Consider the following 27114-nt stretch of genomic DNA (forward strand, 5'->3'; position numbering starts at 1 on the left):
AAGTCGAATCAACCTTAATAAATTAAGTTGACCCAACGTAAGTACATTAAATTGGAATAACAGAACTGCATAATGCTGAAATAAAGCAACTTAATCATGTGGAAATCCTTTCCATGATTTTTTTATGTTCATTCAAAGAGTTATTTTTTTGAGTGTACAGAAAATTTTTACATTTCATTTACATGATAAGATTACATTATCAGAACTATCCCCATTCATACGAATCTGTGAAAATGACTAAAAAAGCTATATTCTGCTGGCAGGCCATTAGATGCCGATTAAACACTTTAGACTGAACGTGTAATGCGAATGTACATGATGTCATCCTTTTCACAGATTCACGTTTTTGTTGTTTACAGGGAGCCGGTTTTCAAAAGTTTACACTTTGAAACCTGTTTTCAAAGGTTTGGGTTTTCAGACCATCAAAACGCCGTTGTCATGTAAATGAACAGCCAAAACGCATAAAAAGTGTTTTTTAGTTGAAAACGTTGTAAATGGCCCCAAAATGTTCTCGATTTTATTGTTTATGGCTTTTAACTCTCATATTATAACTCTGTAATAAGTTATTGTAAGAAAAAAATGAATAAATATTTATAGGAAATATATCAGTAACTACAAACCAACATGTTTTCAGAAAACTAACTATCTAGCCCACACTGAATCACAGCTTAATTTTGGCTAAATTATGTTATCCATTCTATTTAAGGTTTTTTTTTTTTTGTAATGTATTATTAGAATTATGTAAAATTGATATTATTTAGGAATTATTTATTATTATTGTTATATATATATATATATATATATATACTATATATATATATATATATATATATATATATATATATATATATATATATATATATATATATATATAATTTTTTTTTTTTTTTTTTTTTTTTTGCGTAGCCATCTCTTACAAAAACATGTATTAATGTACAGTCTACTCCTCAGCTCTTTTATTTCATCTTTGGGATATTCTTCTTGTAGTGTCTTGAGCAAGTGTCTTTGTTATTTATTATGGCACGCTGCTAATGATTTTGATAACAGATAAACTGTTTTCATTGTGTAATAGGCTTTTCTAGTCAGAATACCATTCAGTCTTTCTAAACAGAAAGAAAAAGAAAATAGGCTTGTGTAAATTAGGGGGATTTTTTTCTCCACTATTGCCCTCTCCAAGAATAATATTTCACTACCTCCACTGAAATCGGTGTAATTATACATATTACAAAGAGATAAAAATCAAATGGGAGCCCTGACTTACTGTTTGTATCTGACACAACATGACTTTACTGTAGCTGTATTTCAGATGAATTATTATGGATTATTGCAAAACAAAGGTATGCTTAAAAGAAATATTGTGTAACAAATGAAAACATTGTGAGGAAGATAAAACAGATTATCCCTGTTTAATTAAAAACATAACAAACAAATGGATTATTCTCACGCATATGGTTTACTGGCAGGGTTGCCAACTCTCACGCATCTGGCGTGACACTCACGCTTTCAGCATCAATCTCACGCTCTCACGCACACGCAAGAAATGTCACGCCAAAATCCATTCTTCTCCCCTCTCAATCCGTTACTTTCTGTTGATGACTAGACCACAGCGTATTAATGACAGGAGAGGAGTTTAAGGCCCACAGCTGTTACATCTCCCTACAGCGTTCTCACTGCAGTATTCTCTGATCGTTGATTGGCTGAAAACCTTGCACGTTTAACCTTAAAATGTACAAAATGTTCTTCCGGGGGGGGGCATACCCCCGGACCCCCCTAGCAGAGGTACATCCAACAAAGTTTTACAAATTACAGTGTCAAATAATGTACATTTTCATACGACAACAAAAGCTCCTTTCATGTCATTAAAGCTATTAATAGAAAATTGAAATGTCTTTGGACAAATATAGATTTGGAATAAGCCCCTAATGTTTACAATGTCTGGCTCCGCCCCTGTCAGGTAACAAAACTGACAAAAAATAAAATAAATTATTTCACCCCAATGATACTAAGTAAACATGGACTGACATTGATTTTTAAAATTAGGGTTACCAAACATTTTCTCCGCGCACACGCGCAAACTGAAATTTTTACAAAGTCTCACTCCAGCCAAAGTCCCAAAGTTGGCAACCCTGTTTACTGGTGTTGCTATGCTAAACATAGACTGGGAGCATCAAAACAATATAACAAAGCTCTATAGAGAACAAAATTGCCAAAATGATAGCCAAAATTTGACTCTTTATCTTATACAATTTTTTTTACCCTAGAAGATAGACACCCTACAGTAGGTCAAAGGTTTGAACTCTGTGCTCTCTGATGTTATTTTATTACAGCCACTGTTTTTGCTCATGCTGGAATGGAAAATGTGAGCATATAGTATTTGATGGGCTGACACTAAAACAGGTTACGCAAGTGTGTTGTGCAAGTGAACATTCCTTCACCAGCCACAGGATAGTAATTAACTGAACATACAGATCCTTCTTTCTTTATGATCTGAGCATTATTACAATTCTGTCTCAGAGGATTTAGAAAAATCAACATCCAAGATAAGTGTATAAGACATCTTATTTAAACTTTCCTTCAAATAAAGAAAAAATGTGTTTGAATCATTTTAATTATGGCTGTACCGATGGGTTCAGATATCTATGCAAAGTGTATACAAACAGTATATTTAAACAGTATATATATATGTGTGTGTTTTTTAGACATATTTTGATGTTTTTTAATTCCCCCGGAAGCTTTTTTGAGATATAGAAGCATTAACGATTATGCCGAAAGCTGAAACTCCCTCTTTCATCTCCTGCTGCATGACCACTTGAATCAGTGAAACATTCACTCAAATTATTCGTCCAAAACACTGATTCATTCAGGAACAAGAAAACAAGAGACTGTGGATGAGTCATTGAATCATTCGCTAAACCGATTCGTTCAAAAACATTCTTTCAGCAATGAAAAATTCTCATTAAATGTCTTATAAAGAAATGGCACTATCCTATTCAGATGCTGATACATTTAGCGATAAGTGATGTATGTCTTTATAAACGAGTCATTGATTCATTCACTCAACCATTCATTCACTTATTCACTCATTCACTTACACTGACTGGCTGTATCCGAAATCGCATACTTCCCTACTATATAGTAGGTGAAAAACAGTATGTCACCAAAGTCTGAATTCACAGTACTATAAAAGAGTAGGCAAAAGTACCCAGATGGACACTTTAATATCCCATGAGGCCACTGGAGAGGATTTACGAATGGCAGTGAAACAACTGACGCTGGTAGGTCACGTGATAAAGGCAACATGGCAAATTTGGTACGTCCAGATTATATTCATACTATATAGAACATTCTTTTTTAGTAGTCGTGAAGTAATTACCTATTTAAAATATGTACTTACTCAAGAGAGTATTTGATTTCGGACACAGCCACTGTCTGTATGATTGAGTCATTGATTCATTGGCTCAACTGATTCATTCAAAAATGTTGATTCATTTAGAAATGAAATGAGAAACATCTGTCTAAACATTTCACAACATGTAATAACAAGTCCAATTTTTGTTTGTTGGATCCCATCATATTCTGCATGTTTCTGTCATCACTGCCATGCAGACTGATTGATGAAAGCGGACATAAACAGATAGAAGACGCCTTGTTCTGATGTTAGTCAGTCAGACAGCCTGTCAATGTTAATGCTAATGGCCAGAGCAATTAAGAACCATGCTTTAATGCTGACCTGAGGACCATGGGAAGGTCATCTGAGGGGAACTGCTGAAGTACAAGGCTTTTGAAGTACAACACTTATCAATCTGGAGTAACCAGGCACTGATGAAAGCCTTCGATTTGACCCAGCTCACCACGGACAGGTAATGATCCCGTCTTTTATTTTCAGATAGCCTACCCGTTTTGGATTAGAGGGTGAGGTCCAGCTTCCTACACACTCTCACACAGAAACTGCCTCTGTGTAAGTGCAATTCAATTTCATTTAATTACAACCTCTTTAAGTTCTTATTGACTGAGCTCAGATGGTTTACTCGTTTCAATTGATTGAAGGCAAGGATTGAGAACAGTATGCTTTAAGGGTGAAAAGAACTAAATTGTGAAGTTGAAAGCATGCAGATTAAAGATGTAAATTTCAGATGATTGGCATCAAAGAATCAAAACAGATGCTGCTGAGAGGGCATTTAAATAGCTAGCACAGTAAATGATCCACTTCAGTAATTAACTTGCATTTTTGACACAGGCACGACAGCACTTGCAGATCTCAGTTGTGCTTTGTAACAGGTTTTTTTTAATGGCAGGGAGGTTTGACGTTCGTTTTCACTGTACGTTTTTCAAAATTATAATCATACCAATTCTTGGAGCTGACAGAGCTTCTACAATTTCAGAGGAGCAAAGCATTCAAGGTTTCACTCTTATAATGTTGTGCAGCTCTGGGACTTTTCACTGTATAATTCGACTTGTGTGTGTTTATGCATTCTTGAAAGACTGTCAATCTTTTTTCTTTTTTTTTTTTAAATTGGATTTATATTTAATAACAATGTGCTTTGGATTAGTAACACGGATTTGTGAATCTTTTTTTGCATCGTTATGCCAGTAGGTGGCGACAAATGACTTTGAGACTTTATGAGTCAATGAATCATCTGATTCGTTTAAAAAGATGACTGAAATTGAAGTAGTGCTACCCCACTGGAATGATGTTAAAATACTCCTTAAACTGATTTTTCTATTAGCGTTTTATTCGTGACACTTATGTAGACACCATAAGAGCTAAAAAAAAAAATCGATCAAAATGGGGCACGCTTACACAGTCCAAATGTTGCGTGTCAAGTCCGTATCAAAATAAAAGTCCTTCAATGTACTTTAGTCCTTTACATGTACTCTTATATAAATATATGCAGAAATAATACATTTATTGGAAGTATGCTATTTCGAATTCATTGATTCATTTATTTAGGGAAATAATTTAATTAGCCTATATGCCGTCTTTATGAATGAGTCATTGATTCAGTCACTCAATAGTCGTTTGAAAATTCTGATTCATTTGAGAATGAAACAAGACATTTGTATCTAAAATCACATCATACAGTCACTAAAAATCACATTGGGGCCATTTGTTTTAAGCATTTACAATTTATTTATTTTTTTAATATTAAGTTTAATTAATAGTTAATTAAGTGATGTTAGTTTTAAGAAAAGCTCTTCTACATAATGCATTTGTATTTAACTTGGTTTACAATAGTTATTAATGGTAACTAAAACTATATAAAAATATTACTGAAATAAAGCTGAAATGAAATAAAATATACAATTTGAATGAAAACCTTAAAGTAAAAAAAAAAATAGACAACTGACAACTAACTGAAATACGTTGAAGTACTAAAATTACTAAGTGGAAGTAAATAAAAACCAAAAATAGAAATAGAAATAAAGAAATAAATTAAACCTAAATAATAATATTAAAGAACAAAAATCGAAGAAAAATAACAAACGCACATAATATTTTTTATAATATTTAACTAAAATTAAAATGAAAACTGAAAAATAAGAAAAAAAAAGCTAATTCTAAATATTAAACTATATTAGTAAATTCGTACTTTAAAAAAAATTCTAAATACTTTACTGCCCAAAATAAAATCACTGAATAGGTGAATCATCAAGACTTTGTGTGAATATTATCACAAGGTTCATAACTTCCTGTGAGCATCTTTATCATATAAAGAATAGCCAATGTGCCTCTCAGTGGCTTCCCCACCTTGGGCTGAACACTTGCTTTCCAAAAACACAATGTATATTTAGCCTCACTGATAAGCATGAAGAGGGAAGACGATAATCTGTAAGAAGCAGCACACTCCTAAGTGTGTGTAGGACGGCATCTCAATGGGCGGAAGTGTTTGAGCCTCGACTGTCGACAGGGAGGACAGGGGCCACCCGTGCAACATCGTCAAATGGAACTTGTTGCAACTGCTCCATAAGTCATCTATGGCCATATTAGTGTCAGATTGATATATGAATCTTATTGTAATACATTAGCCCAGCTAACAGGGAAAGTTCTTAGAACTTTGGCTAACCTTCTGGCAAGGTTCTCTCAAAGTTATAAACGAACAGTAACATTAAAAGAGGGGCAGAAAGCTCTCAGATTTCATCAAAAATATCTTAATTTGTGTCCCGAAGATGAACGAATGTCTTACGGGTTTGGAACGACATGAAGGTGAGTAATTGCTGACAGAATTTTCGTTTTTGGGTGAACTAACCCTTTTAATGTCAGATCTATGCTCGAAAAGGGGGGTGACAGTTAAAGGGATAGTTGACCCAAAAATGAAAATTCTGTCATCAGAATCCATTCTAGCACTGTAGTATTCCCATACTATAGAAGTGAGTGGGGCCATACTTTTGTGTTCAGCAGAAGAAAGAAATTCATACAGGTTTGGAACAACTTGAAGGTGAGTAAATGGTGAAAGAATTTTCATTTTTGAGTGAACTAACCCTTTAACAGGTTATTTAGACATGTGGGTAAATATAAAGTATAAATATGCTCTCGACAGCAATTACTATATGAATACTTCCTGACTAACTTCTACAATCAGTGCTTTTTGTTTTTTTTAAAAACCAGGCTAGAGTAAGTGTGATTTATGCTGTGCTGTTGAGCTGACGAATCGTATCATTCATCCCACTTGCAGCCAGAGGTTATCTGTAGGGATGTACTACATACAGGACCATGCTGCCGGCTTTGAACAACGCACGCCCTTTTCCGATACCTACACAATGAAAGGCAGGGTTGAGAGGCCTCCAGGGTGCGACAGAAAATGATAGCGCCGAGGTCTGATGAGAATTGTGATGGAAAGTACAATGAGAGGAGTAAAGAGCAAAGCACCTCGACTGCCAGGCTGTTCCAAAAGCCAAAAACAGCCAACCTTTTCAATATAAATGCCAACACATAATACAGAGTTGTTTTTGGTCTTTAGGCCATTTCCTGAATGTTAAATGCTGTTTGCAACTCATTTTACCTCTGTAATGTGTAGTATTTCTGAGTGAAACAGGATATTTAATAAGAAAATGTGTGAGAAGGGACTTCCATCCATTGGGAATTGATCAATGGCTAAGTATGGCTCTTGATTAACATTCTCAAAAAGAAAGGTCCTTTCTGAGGAAGAGCAAGTTATTACTCTTTGATTAAAGATTACAAACATTTTTTTTCTTATTAACATGAATTAAAAACATAAATAGGGTCAGATTTGATTTCATGTTGCAATTTATAGTTCAATAAAATGCTTCATTAGTTGTGCAATCATAAAATCTGATGATGGTTTATAGCTGCTGTAACATGCTGGAAGCAAAGGGAGCCTCAGGCCACAAGCTTTCCTTTACTTCCATTTTTCACCACTAGGAGGCAATCTCTAACTTTTCATGAAACAAGCAAACAGAATTGACAAACATCTCAAGTAATCACTAATATACTAACAAAAGGATTGGTGTTGCTTTATTGAAGAATTGAATCCACTAAGGCAGATAATACATACTGCATTAATATACGGATGCATTTGGTTGTTCCATGAACTGAACGAGTATGAAACACTATTATGTTGATACCGAATATGTTTCTTTGTAGTGACTAGAATGGGGTTATAATTTCAGAAAAGCTGTGCATGAGAGTATATCGAGATGATTTTATGCTTTTACCCTGAGATGAATTTTCAAGACAGTAATACATTAAAATAGGTCCAGTATTACAAAGTAAAGACATACAAAATGATGTATAACAATGAAACATTCTCAGTGCTGCTTTGGAGTGTCAAACGTTTCCAAAACGGTATATTAGCACCAAGAGCTATGAAGGGAGCGCGTTTGAAACAAACATTTGAAATAATAATAACAATCATACAGCTTTTTAATTGCAAGTGTTTAACACAATGATTACAGACATGATAACACAATGTTATCTTTCGCAGGACGGTGGGCTCTGAACTGAGGAACTCAAGTGAATTATCACGGATACGTTTTCAAATACAGTTATCAGTTGTTTGGAATGAGCTGTGAAATTATTAGACGTTTAAATGGCACAGTACTTGAATGGCCTGCAGAGGAATTGTGACAGCCATTACAAATGTGTAACTCTACCTCAGCTCTTTTCTGCCAACCCCCGAGGAGAAACATTGTGTTGTTAGAAAAGTAATGAAGTGCTATAAAAAGCAGTTTCAGGCAATCAAGATAAACTGGTACAGTATAAATAGCATCCGGTGTAGAGTACTTTCAATACTTTGAAGAGGAAAAACTAGGACTTTTAAAAGCCAAATGTTTCTGTCAGTCTCTGTACTCCATCCTGTTTGTTCTCACTCAACTCAAAGCGGTTGGATCCCAGTGGGAGAGTCCCATCAAAGTCTCACCGAGCAAAATCCGTTAGGCAAACAGAAGCCTAAAGATCTGCCAGATGACAAACAATTTCAAGGCAGAAGCTTGAAGCTTGAGTTTAGCACCATGCGAAATCAAAGGCGTCACTAGACGAGTGCTAACATCACATGGAGTTTGCTGTGATGAACACGTAGATGCGGGCCAGGAAAGTTGTGAATGTTCCTTGACGCAGCAGCTTCATTTCCACGTCGATGAGGAAGTCCCGTGTCTCCTGCACCTGCCGGTGCAGGTACACGGCGCCCGTGAAGCTGTTGAGCTTCCGCGTGCTGAAATAGCCTTCCTCGTTTCCGCGAGGGATGCTGATGATGATGTTGTCGCCAGAGTAGGCGGGCGAAGGTCCGATGCGGAAGATCTGAGCTGGGATGACGATGTTGGTCTGGAAGCTCAGCTGATAGTACGTGATGCGTAATGGCATAGTCTGGCACTGCTGGAAGTTGGGGCAACTCACTCGCTCGCAGCGTCTACAAACATGGGAGAGGAGAGAGTTTTGGTCTGTTGAATGTGCAAGAATTTGTTCTGCAAAGACCCTGGCCGGAGTTGTGTTTTAAAGTCAAACATCTAAAATGGCACCTATGAAATTAACAGACACTTCTAAAGGGATAGTTTAACCAATAATGAAAATTCTCATGTTGTTCCAATCCTGGTAGACTTATACTTTCTTTTGTGGAACATAAAGGGACAGATTCACTAAACGGGGCAAATTAGCGTGAGAGCGCAAATCCACAAAATGCGCAACTTTTACGCGTGATCTACTGCTGACGCGCAAATTAAAGAACACAGACGCAATCAAATCATTCATTTAATGACCAACACATTCTACCAAATAAGCAGAGCTGATGCTCATCAGGTGTGGGTCGACACAGGCGCAACTTGTTACATGTAATATGACAAATATTTGGCAAATATTATATACATATTTGGCAAACGAAATGTTTGGATAACATCTTCCTCTGGCATTTCAAAGAAATTAATAATTCTCCCTTATACCACACACTAACTGTCTCCTCCAAGCAGCAACAATTGCAGTCATGTCACAAAATGGGTTAAGACATGCTTTTTTTGGGTGTTAAATAATGGCGCAAATACCAGTAAATTGACTAGCTCAAACATTAGTAAATCGCATTCGCGATTCATTTAAATACTCTCCTCCCATAAATTTTGCGTCTGAAACGGAAACTCAGCTGCAAAAACACTAATATTAAACTGTGTGTCTTTAGTAATTTATCCCGACAGTAGTTTTTAACACCAAAACAGGGTTTGCGCTGGCGGAAGCTGTTAGTAAATCTGGCCCAAAAGATGATATTTTGAAAAATATGAATGTCTCTGTCCATACAATGAAAGTCAATGGGGTCCAATGTTGTTTTGTTTTGTAGTAACAGTGACCTAAATTTGTAAACCTCATTGAGTTTTATTGTATGGACAAAACAGTAAAACATTCTTTAAAATATTTTCTTTTGTGTTTAGAAGAAAGTCATTGGAATGACAATAGTGTTAACAAATCTAGGTGACTGCTACAAAACAAAACAAAAATCGAAACGAAAAAAACAAAAGAGCAACATAATAAAACATACTATAGAACAAGGAAAATTATTGGATATAAGGGTACGTAAATGGTGACAGAATTTTCATTTTTGAGTTAATCATCCCTTTAAGCTCTGAACCCCCCCCTAAGTGATAAATAAAGCTTGAATGCTGAATGATACCTCAAATTGTGCGGATGATTGTGGAGAGGCGTGCTGTTACTTTTCTAAATGATCATATTTGCGACTTTCACCTGGCCAGTGATAAAACCTGCTTTGAAGGACCCATATAGACACTTAGTGGCAAGCTTTTTTATTTGGATCAATAAGAACCATCAAACAACCGATAAACAACCTAAAAAACCCTATAACATGATTGTCTTGTTCCACTGATTAACTAAATATGTTGTTCAGCACGAAATACAAAAGCAACAGAGTAATACAGTGATACCGTCTCCTAAAATGACCACAACCCATATGTACAGTTTCACCGTAGGTGTTTTGGCCCCTGCTGACTCCTCTGGGCTGTTAATCTCTGATATTGCTGTGAATCTCAAGAGGACTGATGGTGAGCAGTGGGAGTTCCCACCAATCAGAATCCTTGCTGACACTGGCCAGACGTGCATGTTTGAACTACTACCTAATCAAAGCAATCTGGCTCCATTCCATTTGCTTCACAGAGACCATGCTCTGTAAGGTGCCAGCATCAGTACAGATGGCACAAGGATGCTACAATGAATGTACTTATGCTCTAAGCAGTGCAAATGTACTGATCCAGTATACGTGCATGATGTGCATCTGTATGATTTCTAGTTTCACCATTATGCAATTTATTTCTTAGTAAATGCTGACAGATGCTATATTCGTCTTGCATTAAGCAGTGTAAAACTTCTGATTACTATGGTAAGCTGGACAGGGTCCCGCCACTGTAGCAGGTCAAGCCCATATGTGATCTGCATGATAAATGTGATTGGGAAGAAAATCAGCGGGCCATACTTACGTGTCCGAGACTCTCCTGTAGTTGTCTGGACATGCAAATGACAGGCAGCGGAAGCCTCCCTGGATGTTGAAACAGGTCTGGGAAGTAGAGCAATTGTGCGATCCAATGGCACACTCATCAATATCTGAGAACGAAAGGGAAGACAACAGCTAAATATATGTCCGATCGAAAATTTAGGCCTCTGAGACTGCTTAAAACTTTCATTCCATTACATCAAAAGTAAACTATTAGACTTTGGTAAGATTTTATTACATAAATAAATATCTAAATGCCAGCACGCATTAAATTGTACCCGGTCCCAATCAATGCTAGCAGGGTTGTCAGGGGCGAATGATGTCTGCGGTGACTAAACGCCAGGCTTCATTCTGCTAGGAGTCAATTTTGGCCCCTCCAGAAGTAATTAATTATGCATCTCATTTTACAAAAGCAAAGTCCTCGTTACAGCTCACCGGCTCCAATCCGCAGACTAATTCGTATGGTGCAGGCTAGCGCTAACCTCCGGGAGCATGTACAGGCTCATCTTCACCTCTCATCGACTTTCCTATCTTGAGAGCCTGAGGGAGTTTCGTCAATTTCATGATCTTTCGGAGAGTGATGGAGGACACCGAGCAGCGGTTTGTTGAACCTGAGGTTAGCTGCTCGCAATTCAATGTGCCAATTAGAGAAATTAAGGCTCGGAATTGAGTTTGTACCATTTGGCTTTGGAAAGGTGTTGGGTAGAATATGAACCAGAGTTTAAAGGGATTGTTCATCCAAAAATGCTTTTATTATACATACACACAAAAATATACACACGCATATATATATATATATATATATATATATCTATATATATATATACACACAGTACAGTCCAAAAGTTTGGAACCACTAAGATTTTTAATGTTTTTAAAAGAAGTTTCGTCTGCTCACCAAGGCTACATTTATTTAATTAAAAATACAGTAAAAAACAGTAATTTTGTGAAATATTATTACAATTTAAAATAACTGTGTACTATTTATATATATTTGACAAAGTAATTTATTCCTGTGATGCAAAGCTGAATTTTTTTTAGCATCATTACTCCAGTCTTCAGTGTCACATGATCCTTCAGAAATCATTGTAATATGCGGATTTGCTGCTCAATGAACATTTATGATTATTTTCAATATTGAAAACAGTTGTGTACTTTTTTTCAGGATTCCTTGATGAATAGAAAGTTCAAAAGAACAGCATTTATCTGAAATGCAAAGCTTCTGTAGCATTATACACTACCGTTCAAAAGTTTGGGGTCAGTAAGAATTCTTATTTTTTTGAAAAGAAATTAAAGAAATTAATACTTTTATTCAGCAAGGATGCATTAAATCAATCAAAAGTGGCAGTAAAGACATTTATAATGTTACAAAAGATTAGATTTCAGATAAACACTGTTCTTTTGAACTTTCTATTCATCAAATAATCCTGAAAAAAAATATTGTACACAAATATTTTGTACAATTGTACACATTAAATGTTTCTTGAGCAGCAGATCAGCATATTAGAATGATTTCTGAAGGATCATGTGACACTGAAGACTGGAGTAATGATGCTGAAAATTCAGCTTTGATCACAGGAATATATTACTTTGTGAAATATATTCAAATAGAAAACAGTTATTTTAAATTGTAATAATATTTCACAATATTACTGTTTTTTTACTGTATTTTTAATTAAATAAATGTAGCCTTGGTGAGCAGACGAAACTTCTTTTAAAAACATTAAAAATCTTAGTGGTTCCAAACTTTTGGACTTTACTGTATATTATAAATAAATAAAAGCACAGTGCATTATATATATATATATATATATATATATATATATATATATATATATATATATATATATGCGCTGTAAATAGTGTTACCTTGACAGATGCGTCCATTAGGTGACATGGAGTAACCATGGGGAGGGCAGGCACATTTGTAGCTACCTGGGACATTCACACACTGGAATGCACAGAGGTTTCCAATGCTCTGTGAGCACTCGTCGATATCTAGAGAACAAATAAGAATCTTTATTAGTGAGAAAACTAACCGTTTATAAAGAACATCACAACAAACCACTGTGTGATAGATTTGTCCATTAACCAGGAAGATTTGTGTTTGAGAAAATGTGCCAAGAACACACTAATTGCTATGTTGGTCTGAGGAAAAAATCCATCCTTATTAAAAGATTCAAGACATTATCGATCTGATATCCCCATCAGAGGAAAACATCACATCATCTCTTTAATCAAAATACTGTATAATGTGACTGCGTCCTTGTGTTTAACCCTTAATGGGCATGAAATGGATGGTAAGTGGTAGACCAATAACAAGAAAGGAGGGGTTAAGAGAGATGGGATCCTTGATCAAACCGCTCCAGACACTGTGAGGAAAGAGGTGATACTGCAATGTATATTAATTAAAGTGTTTTTGACCTTGGATGCATGTAAGCCTATGGGAGAACCTTTCAAATAGCATAATAAGGCACTTTAATCCATTTCCTGCCTTGAGGGCATTGATGACACCTCACCTTCACATGTGTGCCCATCCTCTTTCAGGTAGTAGCCAATTCGGCAGTAACACTGGTAAGAGCCATAGATGTTTGCACACTCCTGACTGCATGGATTGTTGTCACATTCATTAACATCTATGAGAGAACACAGAAAACAAGTTTTTGAATTAAAAATGATGTTTGTGTGTACAAATTTGCATAAATCATTAAAGTCTTGTGCACATTGGCAGTGTCATATAAATGCAAATATGCAGAGTCCAAAAATCTGAGACCACATTGAAAATCTAATTAAAACCTGGAAATAATTTTAGGCAGATGTAAAATATAATTCTGCACTATTTCTAGGCCACTAATCAAATTAATTTTTGATGTAAACACAAATGGTCATATGTTCTATTATTCTCCAGTCATGCTTGAGAACATGATCAAACTTATTTAATATTCAGTTTTCGGCTTTTTCAGTTTTCAAATTAAATTATGTAAATTACATTGAAAAATGTATTAAATTATTGTATTAAATCAATGTAGGCCAGATTTAAATAGGGCAAATTAGTGTACTGCCACAATCTAATAATTTAACAAAATCATATGATCTAAAACGTAATCGTCATCATGATTTGCCACAGGACAGCAATCGCGAGTACATTTTCTGTCATCTTTGCAGGAATGTAATATTTTACAAAGGAACATTTATCTTTAGCAACACTATGAAAGTAAATAGCATAAACTGGCGGTATATCCATCGATATTATGGGTAGTGTTGGGGGTAATACATTACAAGTAACTTCAGACTTCTTTTTTCAAGTAACTAGTAAAGTAAAGCATTACTTTTAAATTTACAACAAAAGGTTACTTTGTTTTCCCATTTATTGACTGAGAGCTCTCCTGTCCCCATATTGAGAGAAATCGTAAGTGGTGAGGCGTTGTGCGTGGTGTAAACATGATGGCTATTGTAGTTCTAGTTCTAGACTAAGTGTGAGAAGGAATTTACTCAACTTGTGCAAAACTTGTCAGTATTCCTCAAAATTAATAAAAACTGCGAAATGCAATCTCATAATATTGCACAAACCTGCAATAATTTAATATATTAAACTAAACAAATACACTTTAAGTATTTAATCTCACTTTATTAACCAATGTCTTTGCTGCTGACATTCGATGATACAATTTAACCATACAAATAAGCAAAAAATAAACTAATGACTTTAGATAAATATAAGAGTGTTGCGCCCTCTACTGTACAAGCGTGAATTTGCATTTCCTTCAGCCTGAGAATTATTCATTTCACTTTTGGTGTGAAAGGGCCTTTACAGTTGCCAAAAATAAAACCTTTTTGTTGTTATTAAAAAACAAACAAGCAAGTCCAGCCGAGAAAGTAACGCAAAAGTCATGTAACTCATTACTTTCCATAAAAAGTAACTCAATATGTCACGTGACTGAATATGCATCATCATTTTCGAATGCCTCCGTTTTCACAGCGTTTTCAAATGTATCCACCTGGGAGAGCAGTTTCAAAAAGCTCCATCTTCGCTGACAAACACGTTGTCTCAGTGAGGGCCAAAACAGAGAGGAAAAGACGCGCTTTCAAATGAAAACTGGACAAGGCCCAAGACAAGGGTATCAAACTCATAAACACAGTTTAGCTTCAATCCTAATAAAACACACATAAACCAGCTAATCAAGGTCTTCAGGATTACTAGAAAAACTTCCAGGCAAGTGTTTTGGAGCTGGGTTGAGCTACACTGTCCCCCTACAAATCCATATGCAATTAGGTCTCCAAGCCATTTCATCACTAATTTCTCACTGCATGTCTTTAGTAAATCCTGACAGTAGCTTTTTAACACCAAAAGAGGGTTTGAGTTGGTGCAAGCTGTTAGTAAATCTGGCCCTAACTGTGCAAAATGATACAAGGAGTGTATTATTTATTTTAACACTATTGTCCCTTTTAAAACCAAAGTAAAAGTCACTAATGAATAGTTCCCCGGGCTAAGTCCTTGAAATAACCCTTGAATAAATGCAAACACTCTGGCTGACAGCTTACTCGGCTATTTTTGTTTTTCACTCTCTCTGTGCCTCGCTTTAATTGGAAAGAGAGAACATTCCTACTGTCAGAGCACAACACATTTTTTGTAGGTAGACTGATCCATGTTCAATTCTGCTAGTGCAAATGGATGTACCTTCGCAGTTCTTGCCATCAAAGGCCAGGGAGAAGCCTGCGGTACAGGAGCACTGGTAGGAACCCGGCGTGTTATCACAGGTCTGGGCGCACAGGCGGCCCGGGTACCGCCAACACTCATTTACATCTGTCAGCAGAAAAGATGCAGAGAACTGCATTAGTTTACAAACATACTGTAGTGTGAGGAGCATCTCTTTCTTTTGCTCCATCCTTCGTTCTCCTTGCCTTGCTGTCCTCTTTCACACCGCTATAGGAGCAGAAGAGATACAAGATTTGGATAATCTGCACGCTCTCTGAAGCACGAGTTGCTGTCAGCTTCATCTATATGCATGCTGTTAGTCTGGCTAACCACAGAGAAAATGACATCCTTTGGGGAATTCAGTCACAGTATCCAAACTGTTTTTAAATCTTTCAAGTGCTTTATTTTGCAGCTGTGGTTTAAGATACTTTGAAAAAAAGGGGGAAACTTGACTAGCGTTTGATGCCGTATTGTGACGTATATCTGAGTGGCTTCACGAACAAGAAAAAATGTAGGACGGGACTTAATTTTGTCCATCAGTGTTTGATTGGGTCATTGTGGTTTGCTATTGCTGTGGGTGACAGGTTGTCCTGCCCTCACGCCAGTAAACACCTTATCAGAGAAGAGAAGTCACTGCAAGAGGGAGGGGAAGTTATTTTGATTAAATATTTTGAGGGCACATGAATTTTTTTAAAATAATGACGTGCAAAGGATAAGTCATTCATAATAAATACTGCAATATTCTATTACAATATGACTGATTTCATGGTGAGTTACTGCATAGTGAAGTTTTGTTCAGCAAGCACTTGCTAATCTGAACAAGATGTGTTTTGGCTGTGTATTTGTTGTGTGTGTCATTGTATGTGTTGATACACACCCACACAGAGCTGGCGAATGGTGTCGTATTGGTAGCCGGTTTGGCAGTCACAGCGGTAGCTGCCGGGCAGGTTGTGACAGATTTGGCCCTCTCCACAGCGGTGGGTGCCCGTCTGACATTCATCCACATCTGCAGATCACATTTAACAGTCTTATTTGTTCATGTAGACTTTACAAGTCCAGTCAGTTAATGGCAACACAACTAAATGTACAAAAAGTACTACTGTATGCTACTAACATAGTCACAGTGATGCCTTGTTTTTGGTGGGTTTATTTTTAGGTCGCTGTACTTGAATGGTGCATGAATAATGAATTAATATCATGATATTACCATCTCATACCATTACACCACGGTACTGCCACAGTAAGTTTGAGATATGTTCTTTAAAAGTGGAATTAGCTTTGGCCAAGCCACACTTCAAACAGTAAGAAATGTTTAAGGGAACCAACCCTAACAGTCCCAACAAGGAAAAGGATAAATGAAAAAAAAAATTCTATACATAATACTTATCATATAAATATTTATAAGGGCTGTTCAACAATTAATCACGATTAATCGCATCCAAAATAAATGTTTGTGTTTACATAATATATATGTGTACTGTGTATATTTATTTTGTATTTATAAACACATACATATACATGTATATATTTAAGAAAAATATAAAATATAAAAATCAATAAATATTTATATATAATTTAAATTATATATAAACATATACATGTAAATATGTTTTAAATATATACATGCATGTTTATGTGTATATGTATATAAATACAAAATAAATATGCATAGTACACACACATATATTATGTGTAAACAAACTTTTTTCGTGAACTTGGATGCGATTATTCGTGATTAATCTTGAACAGCCCTAATTTATATTTATTAAATATATAAGTTTGAGGTCAGTAAGTTTTTATGTTTTTGAAAGAAGACTCTTATACCAAGGCAGCATTTATTTGATCAAAAATACAGTAAAAACAGTAATATTGTGATATAATATTGCAGCCAATACTCACATGATTCTTCAGAAATCATTCTAATATGCCGATTTGTTGCGCTGCTTAATATTTTAGTGGAAACTGTTATACTGTAATTTTTTTTTGATGAATATAAATATTTTGTAACATTATAAATATGTCTTTTTACCATCACTTTTGAACAATTTTATGAATCCTTGCTGAATGAAATAATAAATTTTTTAAAAAACAATGTTTTAATCTAAATAGGTCTAATGTTATAATAATATATAAATCTATAAACACTAAAAGGTTTCTGAAAGGGTTAGGTTTAGGGTATAATAGGCATCTATATTTGTGTGCGTTCTCACCAATACATCGTGCTCCATCAGGGCTGGAATGATAACCCTGACTGCACATGATAATCTTGCGCTGACAGGTGTAAGAGCCCACAGTATTTATGCAGTTAAAGCCAGTCGTACATGGTTCTCTCACACTGCTGCATTCATCAATGTCTAAAATAAAGTGAGAGAGATAAAGTGATAAAACAAAGGCAAATTAAACAAAAAAGCAACTTTTCAAAAGTGTGTTCAGTTAATGGGATTGTCATTTGTTTTTGTTATTTTTTTCAGATTCTCAAACAGTGACAGTTTGGTATTCTTCAAGCATCTGTCCATTAGGGGGCACTAAGAGACTCTAAAGGTGTCTCTGCTCTGTCTTACCAATGCAGTTGCCATGTGAGTCCTGAGTGAAGCCTGTGAGGCAGCGTTGCTTCGGGTTACACGTGAACGAACCATCAGTGTTCTGACACTGGAAGCCCATCCCACAGTCATGAGTTCGCATAACACACTCATCAATATCTAGAAGAGAAAGAGCGCAGCAGATGTCAAAACAGGCTGGTGGACCGGACAGCTAGACGCCACCCAGTCAGGTTCCTGCACTGATAGATTTGTTTATCTTTTGAGACTGATACTGTTAGAAGGTCCAAACAAATGAAGTCACCTCTCTTAAAAACTTCAAGAAAATCTGTAGATCTCACTAAATTTGGCAAGCATAGAAGCATAATGAATAGACGGGCGTCATCTGAGACATCTGATGGAGGAGATGGGTTTGGACACAGATCACAACAGTCCTCAATTACAAGTCAGAACTTCACAGTAGGTGGCACTGTGGTTCAATAACAGGCTGGGAAAGCATGCTCACACTTCAAGGCAGCTGATCTCACAAAATCAAACCCCAGTTTCTCCACAGTCATCCACACTTGCATGCAATTAATGAAGAAACCAAACAATTTTGTATTTCACAAACTGCTAATGATACTGACACACACCTTCATCTTAAAACCAGCATCACTGAAAATAATGATAAACAGCAGTAAATGTGTCAGATTTTGATCCGCTCTGATGGATTCAGTTCAGAAAAGGATTCAAACCAGTATCTTGTCTTTTTGAACTCAAATTCATTAAAACAATCATAAAAGTGATTTGTTTGGGAATCAGATTACCATGGGGTGCTTCTCATTTCTTATTTGTGAATCCTTGTTTCCTTTCCCTGCATCTTGGCTCCATTCCCTTAGGATGCAAGGAAAGGATACACCTTGCTCATGTCTGCTCAGGAAGCTTCCTGGCTCTTCATTCCTCATGGTGCAATTAGCGAATTAAGATGTCCTTTAAGATGGCTGAGTTTGATTGGTTTCTGTGTTATGGGCTAGAGGACGAAGGAGCGAGGAAACGAGGAAGCATCAATTAAGTATTGAGAAGCACCCATGGTCGTGCTGATGTTTTAATTCATAAAAAATGAATCAGCTCATAATGAGTCATTTGTTTATGAATCGAACTGCACTGACCATGACTCATGCTGTTTGTTTTTGATTCACTAGAAGAACTGGCTCATAATGAGTCATTTGTTTATGAATCGAACTGCACTGACCATGACTCATGCTGTTTGTTTTTGATTCACTAGAAGAACTGGCTCATAATGAGTCATTTGTTTATGAATCGAACTGCACTGACCATGACTCATGCTGTTTGTTTTTGATTCACTAGAAGAACTGGCTCATAATGAGTCATTTGTTTATGAATCGAACTGCACTGACCATGACTCATGCTGTTTGTTTTTGATTCACTAGAAGAACTGGCTCATAATGAGTCATTTGTTTATGAATCGAACTGCACTGACCATGACTCATGCTGTTTGTTTTTGATTCACTAGAAGAACTGGCTCATAATGAGTCATTTGTTTATGAATCGAACTGCACTGACCATGACTCATGCTGTTTGTTTTTGATTCACTAGAAGAACTGGCTCATAATGAGTCATTTGTTTATGAATCGAACTGCACTGACCATGACTCATGCTGTTTGTTTTTGATTCACTAGAAGAACTGGCTCATAATGAGTCATTTGTTTATGAATCGAACTGTACTGACCATGACTCATGCTGTTTGTTTTTGATTCACTAGAAGAACTGGCTCATAATGAGTCATTTGTTTATGAATCGAACTGCACTGACCATGACTCATGCTGGTTTTTTTTTGGATTCACTAGAAGAACTGGCTCATAATGAGTCATTTGTTTATGAATCGAACTGCACTGGTCATGCTGTATGCTTTTGAATCACTAAAAAGAACCAAATCATAAGAGTCATTTGTTCGTTAATCAGACTACATTTGTTGTGTTGCAAGTTATTTTTGCATGCATCCCAAGAACAGAGAGATATTACTTGACATTATTTCACAGTACACCATTTTTTTAATGCAATACATTCAATACATTATAAATATTATTAAAGGGTTAGTTGACCCAAAAATGAAAATAATGTCATTTATTACTCACCATGTCGGCGAGAATATTTTTGCGCACCAAAAAAACCTAAATAAGAACTTTTTAACAATATCTAGTGATGGACAATTTCAAAACACTGCTTCAGAACGTTACGAATCTTTCGTGTCGAATCAGTGATTCGGATCGTGAATCAAACCACCAAACTTTGGCTCTCCGAACCACTGATTCAATTCATAAACCTAAGAAGCTTCATGAAGCAGTGTTTTGAAATCGGCCATCACTAGATATTGTTATAAAGTCATTGCGTCTCATTCATGAAACACGAGCAGAACTAATTTTTGTGTAAATCGTGTGTAAAGTGGTTCTGGAGTAAATTTTCGGATTCATTAAAATGTTCGTATTTTCCAAATGTTAGTTGGTACGAAGGAAATCTACACCTGCTCCCAGCCACGCGTAAATAGTGCGTTTAACATCCGAACGGGATTTATGGTAATTGAGAATGAGCGTGCACACGCGTTCCATTTACGACTGATTGGAATTCATTAACACACACATTTCACTATCACTTCTGACGTTTACGTAGTATTTGTGAATCAGGAGAAGAGTTTTCGGGAAGGTTTCTTTACACGCAAATCACTCACATATTTACTTGTATATTTACGAATGTTTCATGAATGAGACCCATTATTTATTCTTGTCGCTTTATAATATTAAGGTAGAACCACTGTACTCACATGAACTGATTTAAATGTTTTTAGTGCCTTTATGGATTTTGACAGAGGAAGTACCATTGCTGTCTATGCAGGCCTCACTAAGCCATCGGATTTCATCCAAAATATCTTAATTTGAATTCCGAAGATGAACAAAGGACTTACGGGTGTAGAACGACATGAGGGTGAGTAATATATGACATTATTTTCATTTTTGGGTCAACTAACTCTTTAAAGACCAGATATCTTTGAATGAATGTTTTATTAATGTTACTGTAAGAACGTACAGTAAGAATGTTAATGTAAGAACGTTTGTTCATAACTTCAAGAGAACCTTGCCAGAAAATTAGAGAAGTTCTGAGAATGTTCCCTGTTACCTGGGAACCCACGGAAATTGGTAAGCCCTTAATTTCAAGTTTAGGGTAGTCTTTGCAAATCATGCAGTTGCACTGTAGTAACAGAATATGAATTTTCAACTTTCCAAAGCCTGCAATTAGTTAAAATCCACTATTGCTATTCCGTTACTACTTATGATAATTATCCCTCCACATTTATTAGATTGCACTGGGCCAAGTCCTGACAAGAATCAGAGACTCTTGCTAAGATTTCTCTGTTCAAAGGCAATGGTTAGATGTGTCTAAGCATCTGCTTTGTGTAAAAACAGAGTGCGGGATGCTTTAGATGTTAGCAAGCGAGAGCCTGAGGCAATCAGCTGTGGCCTCTTTCGAACTGCGAAGGCCTGCAAAATTCACAATTTACTGCACAGATTTTTGCATGGTTTCTGGTTTTTCTCTGCAGCGGTGATGGTGGTGTTTAGAAGATGAAGACACTGGTCTGAGATCTGTGGAATAATGGCTGGAGGACTATGACAAGGATGGAAGACCGTTTGTTATTGATTCTGTCCATATGCATCACTGGGCAGCTCTGATAGCTGGGGAAGAGTTGGAATGCTGCCATTTTTTTGCTGATTTGATCTCACATAAAAGCAAAGTTCATGTAGACATAATGCTCAATGTATTTTAATTATTAAAACAATGCTCTCTGAGAACTTTTAGCGAAATTAAAGCCTAAGGGGCCATTCACAAATGCATTTTTGCAGTTAAAGGGTTAGTTCACCAAAATATAAAAATTCTGTCATTAATTACTCACCCTCATGTTGCTCCAAACCTGTAAGATCTATATTCATCTTCAGAACATAATGGAGATATTTTTGATGAAATCTGAGCGCTTTCTGTCCCTTCATAGACAGCTACTCAATGGAAACTCTGACGCTTCAAAAAGTTCATAAAGAGATTGTGAAACTAATTCATATGAATTGAGTGGTTTAGTCTAAAAGAAACTTGATTACTTTATATTATGAATAGATTAAATTTAGGCTTTTATTCACATATAAACATTGATCAGCGAACATAGACAGAATAAGCTCAACCGAAACTGCCTGGCGCGCGAAAACAAACCTCTGGAAGCTCAAACGTGCTGCGTAGCACACGAGAATGAACCTCATTGTTTCTTGGCTTCTCGCACAAGTCAAGCAAACTTGATTGAGCTTCCATAACTGATGTGTGAGTTGATAATTGTTTATATGTGGAAAAAAAGCCTACATTCAATCTGTTAATCATATAAAGCAATCGAGTCTCTTCAGAAAATTTGGAATAAACCACTCGATTCATATGGATTAGTTTTACAATGTCTTTATGAACTTTTTGAACAGTCAAAGTGGTAATGTTGTTGTCTAAGGAGGGACAGAAATCATCAAAAAAAAAAAAAAAAATGTTCATTTGTGTTCCAAAGATGAACGAAAGTCTGGATTTTTGAAAATACAGGCTTGGAAGGACAGGAGGGTGAGTAATGACAGAATTTTCATTTTTGGGTGAACTAATCCTTAAAAAAAAAAAAAAAAAAAGCATGGTCAAGAGATGTATTTTTTTTTTAATTTAACTTCTTTTAACTTAGTGCCACGTTTTTAGAACGCGTATCATGCGCGCTACGCTCCAAAAGATGCAATGGTCAAACACGTCCATCTAGTGCATGTTTACATTGAAATAAAAAGGAAAGTTGTGGAATGCAGAAACTGCGTTCTATGTGAACGGCTGCCACTACCATCACCAAATATACAAATAATGACTGTTTTCAAACAGCTTTCAAGAGCGCTCCTCCATTTGTCATCATTGGTCAGACAAATTCACACCATTGCTTCAACAAACATTGCTAAGTAGGGTTAACAACAGTGATCCAGTTCTTTTTCAGAAACAAAAGTTGTTACTTTTGTTATGTCTGACTCAAAATGAACCAAGAACGGTTACTGTGTACTTCAGGCCTGTGAGATTCAAATCACATGATAATTACACTAACATTCAAAAGTTTGAGTTCAATATGATTTTTTTTATTCAGCTATACTATAGGATGCTTTAAATAGATCATGAGTGACAGTAAAATATCTGGGACCCAAGTGGCCTTAACTACTATGTACTTACATTTAAATTAATCATATGATACAATGCACTTATTGTGTACATACATGTTTTTACATTGTACTTATATTTTAAAAACACCTGCATGTAATTACATCTGTAATTAATTTCTGTAATTACATTTATAATTACACTGTTGAACCATCCCTTACACCTTACCCCCACCCTTAAACCTACCCATACCACCAAAGCTTTCCCTAACCTTACCCGTACCACACCTCAATAGCTGCAAATGTGTTTTGCAATTCAATACGAACCCAATAAGTACATTGTACTTATTTTTTGATGTAAGTACATAGTGGTAAAGGCCACTTAATATAAAGTGGGACCAATATCTGTTTTATCAGATGCTCTGTTGAAATCTGATTTCATTATTTGGTAAAAGCTTAGTAAAATGTTTTTTGCAAACATCTTACCGTAATCTTTAAATTAGGAAAACCAAAATTATGTTGTGTGTAAACATTTGTTGATACTATAGCCCCAACCCACCTTCACATACTCCGCTCCTCAGCTGGTAACCGCTCGAACACGAGATCTGCCTCTCACACACAAACCCTCCTATGGTGTTCACGCAGCGCTCATCTGCCTGGCAGGTGTGCGTATTTGTCACACACTCATTCACATCTGCAAAGCAAAACCACAGCATTATTTTGCTGGGCTCCAAAGTATAACATCTTTGCACAGAGCCATAGATATTAATGGAGAATTACATCCACAAAAACCTGGAATGGAGAAGCTGAAGCTGGTGGAGAAGCAAGCAGGTGAGACAGCAGTGTAAAAAACAGAGACCAGCAGATCCCTCTGTGTGTTTCTATAAACCGAAGCACACATCAGGCATTTTACTTTACTTTCTTTGGTTTTGGTGCTGTGGTGAACTGTCAAGATCTTCGGTTGGCCAGATTTATTAAAGGCAATAACTCTGGACCACGTTGAAAAACAAGATTGGAAAGCGAGTACGACCCAGAGAGAGGAGAAAATAATTACTTGAAGCTTAGACAATGGCTGATTTGTGGCCCAAGAAAAGGATTCAATCTTTCATGTTATTGCCAGGGTAAATAATTTCAGGGCACGGGGTGGAAATGTTTGTGCTTGCTTCTGGCCACATCAGGACAGAAGAGAAAAGAGCACATGGTGCTTTATCTGTTCCACACAACAGCTGGCAATAACATAGACAGAACAATGAATTTAAATGTTTGAAAAAAAAAAAAAGTTTTTTGGATGCCAAAGCATTGGATAATAACAGAATTGCATTTCCAGAAGGGAATACCAAAAGCAAAAACTAGTGTTTTAGGTAAATATAGTGTTTTAGGACTTTGTTGTTGTCATGACCTCACTTTGTGAATCTTGTTTTCAGGCAGCGGTCCGCAATAATACTACACAGCAAAATATAGAGTTAAATCTACTCTGCTCAGAGTACATATGGTCCGTCTCTAAATAGTATTAAAATAACACTAAAGCAGAGTTAAAGTTAATGAGATAATTAAACAATTAATTAAGTGATGATTGTGCATTAGTGATGAACACCTGCTGTTAACAAGCAGAATCACTGAAGAGATAAGAAAAAACACAAAAACTACAAGTGACTTCAGTCACAGCCTTATTAAATGCTTAATTAACTCATTAACTTTAACTCTGCTTCAGTGTTATTTTAACACTATTTAGAGAGGGACCATAAGTACTCTAAGCAGAATTGATTTAACTCTGTGGATTTTACTATGTATAAGTATGCAGAGGCAGCTATTATATATATATATATATATATATATATATATATATATATATATATATATATATATATATATATATATATATATATATATATATAATATATATATATATATTTATAAGGAAGAAAAGACAAATTTACTAATTATACAAATATTATAAGTGCTTCAGGTTGACGTAATTTCAAAATACTTAACATTGCAAATTTTAAGACTAAAACAACTTAAAAAAGATGAAAATACATGGCCTTGAATATGCGTTAAATAGGCTAATAAAGTCTATTGAGCTGTTTTGAGAGAAATAGGGAGAGTAAAAAAAAAGTTAGAGAAAAAAAAGAGATAGGGCTCACAAAAAATAGCTATACCTCCTTAAACAACTCAAGAACAAACTCAAGTTTGGCATCCTGGGCATTTCTAAGGAGTCATTGTAAAAAAAAATCATTTAACAAAAAAATATGATATTTAAATAATGATTTTCACAGTAAATTATAAGGTGCTCATATTTTTACTTAAAATATTTAATATTAAAATAAGAAAGTAGCTCATTATTACTTTCATATATTTAAAGAGTAAATTATATAGTCATTTATACTTTTTACTTAAAAACATATTTTACCATTTTTTACAGTAATATTGCCTAAAATACGATGTTAAACCATTTATTTCCTTACCATATATAATGAAGTAACTTACAGTTTAACAAGTTTTTACTGTAGCTTTTTTTCCATTCATTCTTTTTAACACTTTCATTTACAGTGTACATAAGAGATAAATGAATCACACCAGCTGTCCCTAAAATGAAAATCCTGTCATTATTTACTCACCATCATAGTGTTCCAAACCTGTATGATTTTTCAAAGATAAAACATAATATTTTGAGAAATGTCTGTGTGTCTGTATGCATGTGTGTGTGTGTGTGTGTTTGTTTGTGAGGTTTATGGACACAAAAATATGGTTTATGAGGACAAAAATGTGCATAATGACATGGGTATTCCAATGTTTACATGGTTTATGAGGACACTTCCTGCGGCTTAAAGAAACATACTAAACAGTGTTTTTTGAAATTCCAAAAAATGCAAAAGCTTTCTGTGATGGGTAGGTTTAGGAGTAGGGTTAGTGTAGGGGGATAGAACATACAGTATAAAGAATAAATAATATACAGTATAAAAACCATTATGCCTATGGAGAGTCAACCACATATACTGTACAAGTGTGTGTGTGTTTGCATTTTTTGTGTTAGTCCATACAAGGAAAGTCAAAAACTTGTTTTATGTAAAGTCATACAGGTTTTAATTGAAATGACACGAGCGTGAGTAAATGGTGACATAATTTTTATTTTTGAGTGGACTAGCCCTTTAAGGTTCACACTTTAGTTCCCAGGAAGTGAGATCAGTCTCTCTCTCTTTATTTTTTTTAAAGGTTCCTGCATTCAAGTGGACATTATTTGGCCCAAAAGGCACATAGAAAGCAGCTCTGACACCCTCTTGCACTCTGCTGCAGATCCAGCACTGAAGTGTCAACATGCTGCCTCATCAACATACATGAGCAGTGGCACTTGTTCATAAAAACTTGCTTTATCATAACAATATGGTGGATTGCCTTCAAAATGTGGTGCTCTGAAATGCAATAGAGGATATGCATGGGATGAATAATGTATTTCTGCAGAATGGAGGCAAAGGGGAGTGGGTTAGTGCTGTTGCAAAGGGATATGACTGCAGTGCATCAGGATTATGGTCTGTCAACATTATGTCTACATCAGTGGTGCTGCTGTGATCGATAAGGGTTAAGATGAGAGGGTGATGATGACCGTCCAAGATGGTTGCAAGCTTGGGTTCACCTTTTTGTCTCATTTCCTGTCTTTGTTTTCTTAGTAAGTTTTGTTTTTGTTTGTAAAACTATTTAATATTGAATAATTGAAATAAAATAAAATATAAATATTAGATGAAAAACTAAAA

General features: G+C 35.7%; 1 protein-coding gene across 3 annotated transcripts in view; it reads right to left on the minus strand.

Moving 5' to 3' along the window:
- Positions 1 to 7452: 7452 nt before the first annotated feature.
- fbln2 (fibulin 2) overlaps positions 7453 to 27114 on the minus strand; it is a 68226-nt gene continuing 48564 nt past the window's right edge. For all 3 annotated transcript variants that reach the window (XM_067388047.1, XM_067388048.1, XM_067388046.1), the window contains 9 exons: positions 23925 to 24059; positions 18195 to 18332; positions 17844 to 17987; positions 16511 to 16639; positions 15616 to 15741; positions 13457 to 13573; positions 12807 to 12935; positions 10924 to 11047; positions 7453 to 8864 (listed from right to left, as the gene is read on the minus strand). In XM_067388047.1, coding sequence (XP_067244148.1) covers positions 8507 to 8864; positions 10924 to 11047; positions 12807 to 12935; positions 13457 to 13573; positions 15616 to 15741; positions 16511 to 16639; positions 17844 to 17987; positions 18195 to 18332; positions 23925 to 24059 — 1400 coding nt within the window. In that variant the 3' untranslated portion in view covers positions 7453 to 8506. The remainder of the gene's footprint in view (positions 8865 to 10923; positions 11048 to 12806; positions 12936 to 13456; positions 13574 to 15615; positions 15742 to 16510; positions 16640 to 17843; positions 17988 to 18194; positions 18333 to 23924; positions 24060 to 27114) is intronic.

Source organism: Chanodichthys erythropterus, chromosome 6 (genome assembly GCF_024489055.1).
Source record: "Chanodichthys erythropterus isolate Z2021 chromosome 6, ASM2448905v1, whole genome shotgun sequence".
In the NCBI taxonomy this organism is placed as follows: Eukaryota; Metazoa; Chordata; class Actinopteri; order Cypriniformes; family Xenocyprididae; genus Chanodichthys; species Chanodichthys erythropterus.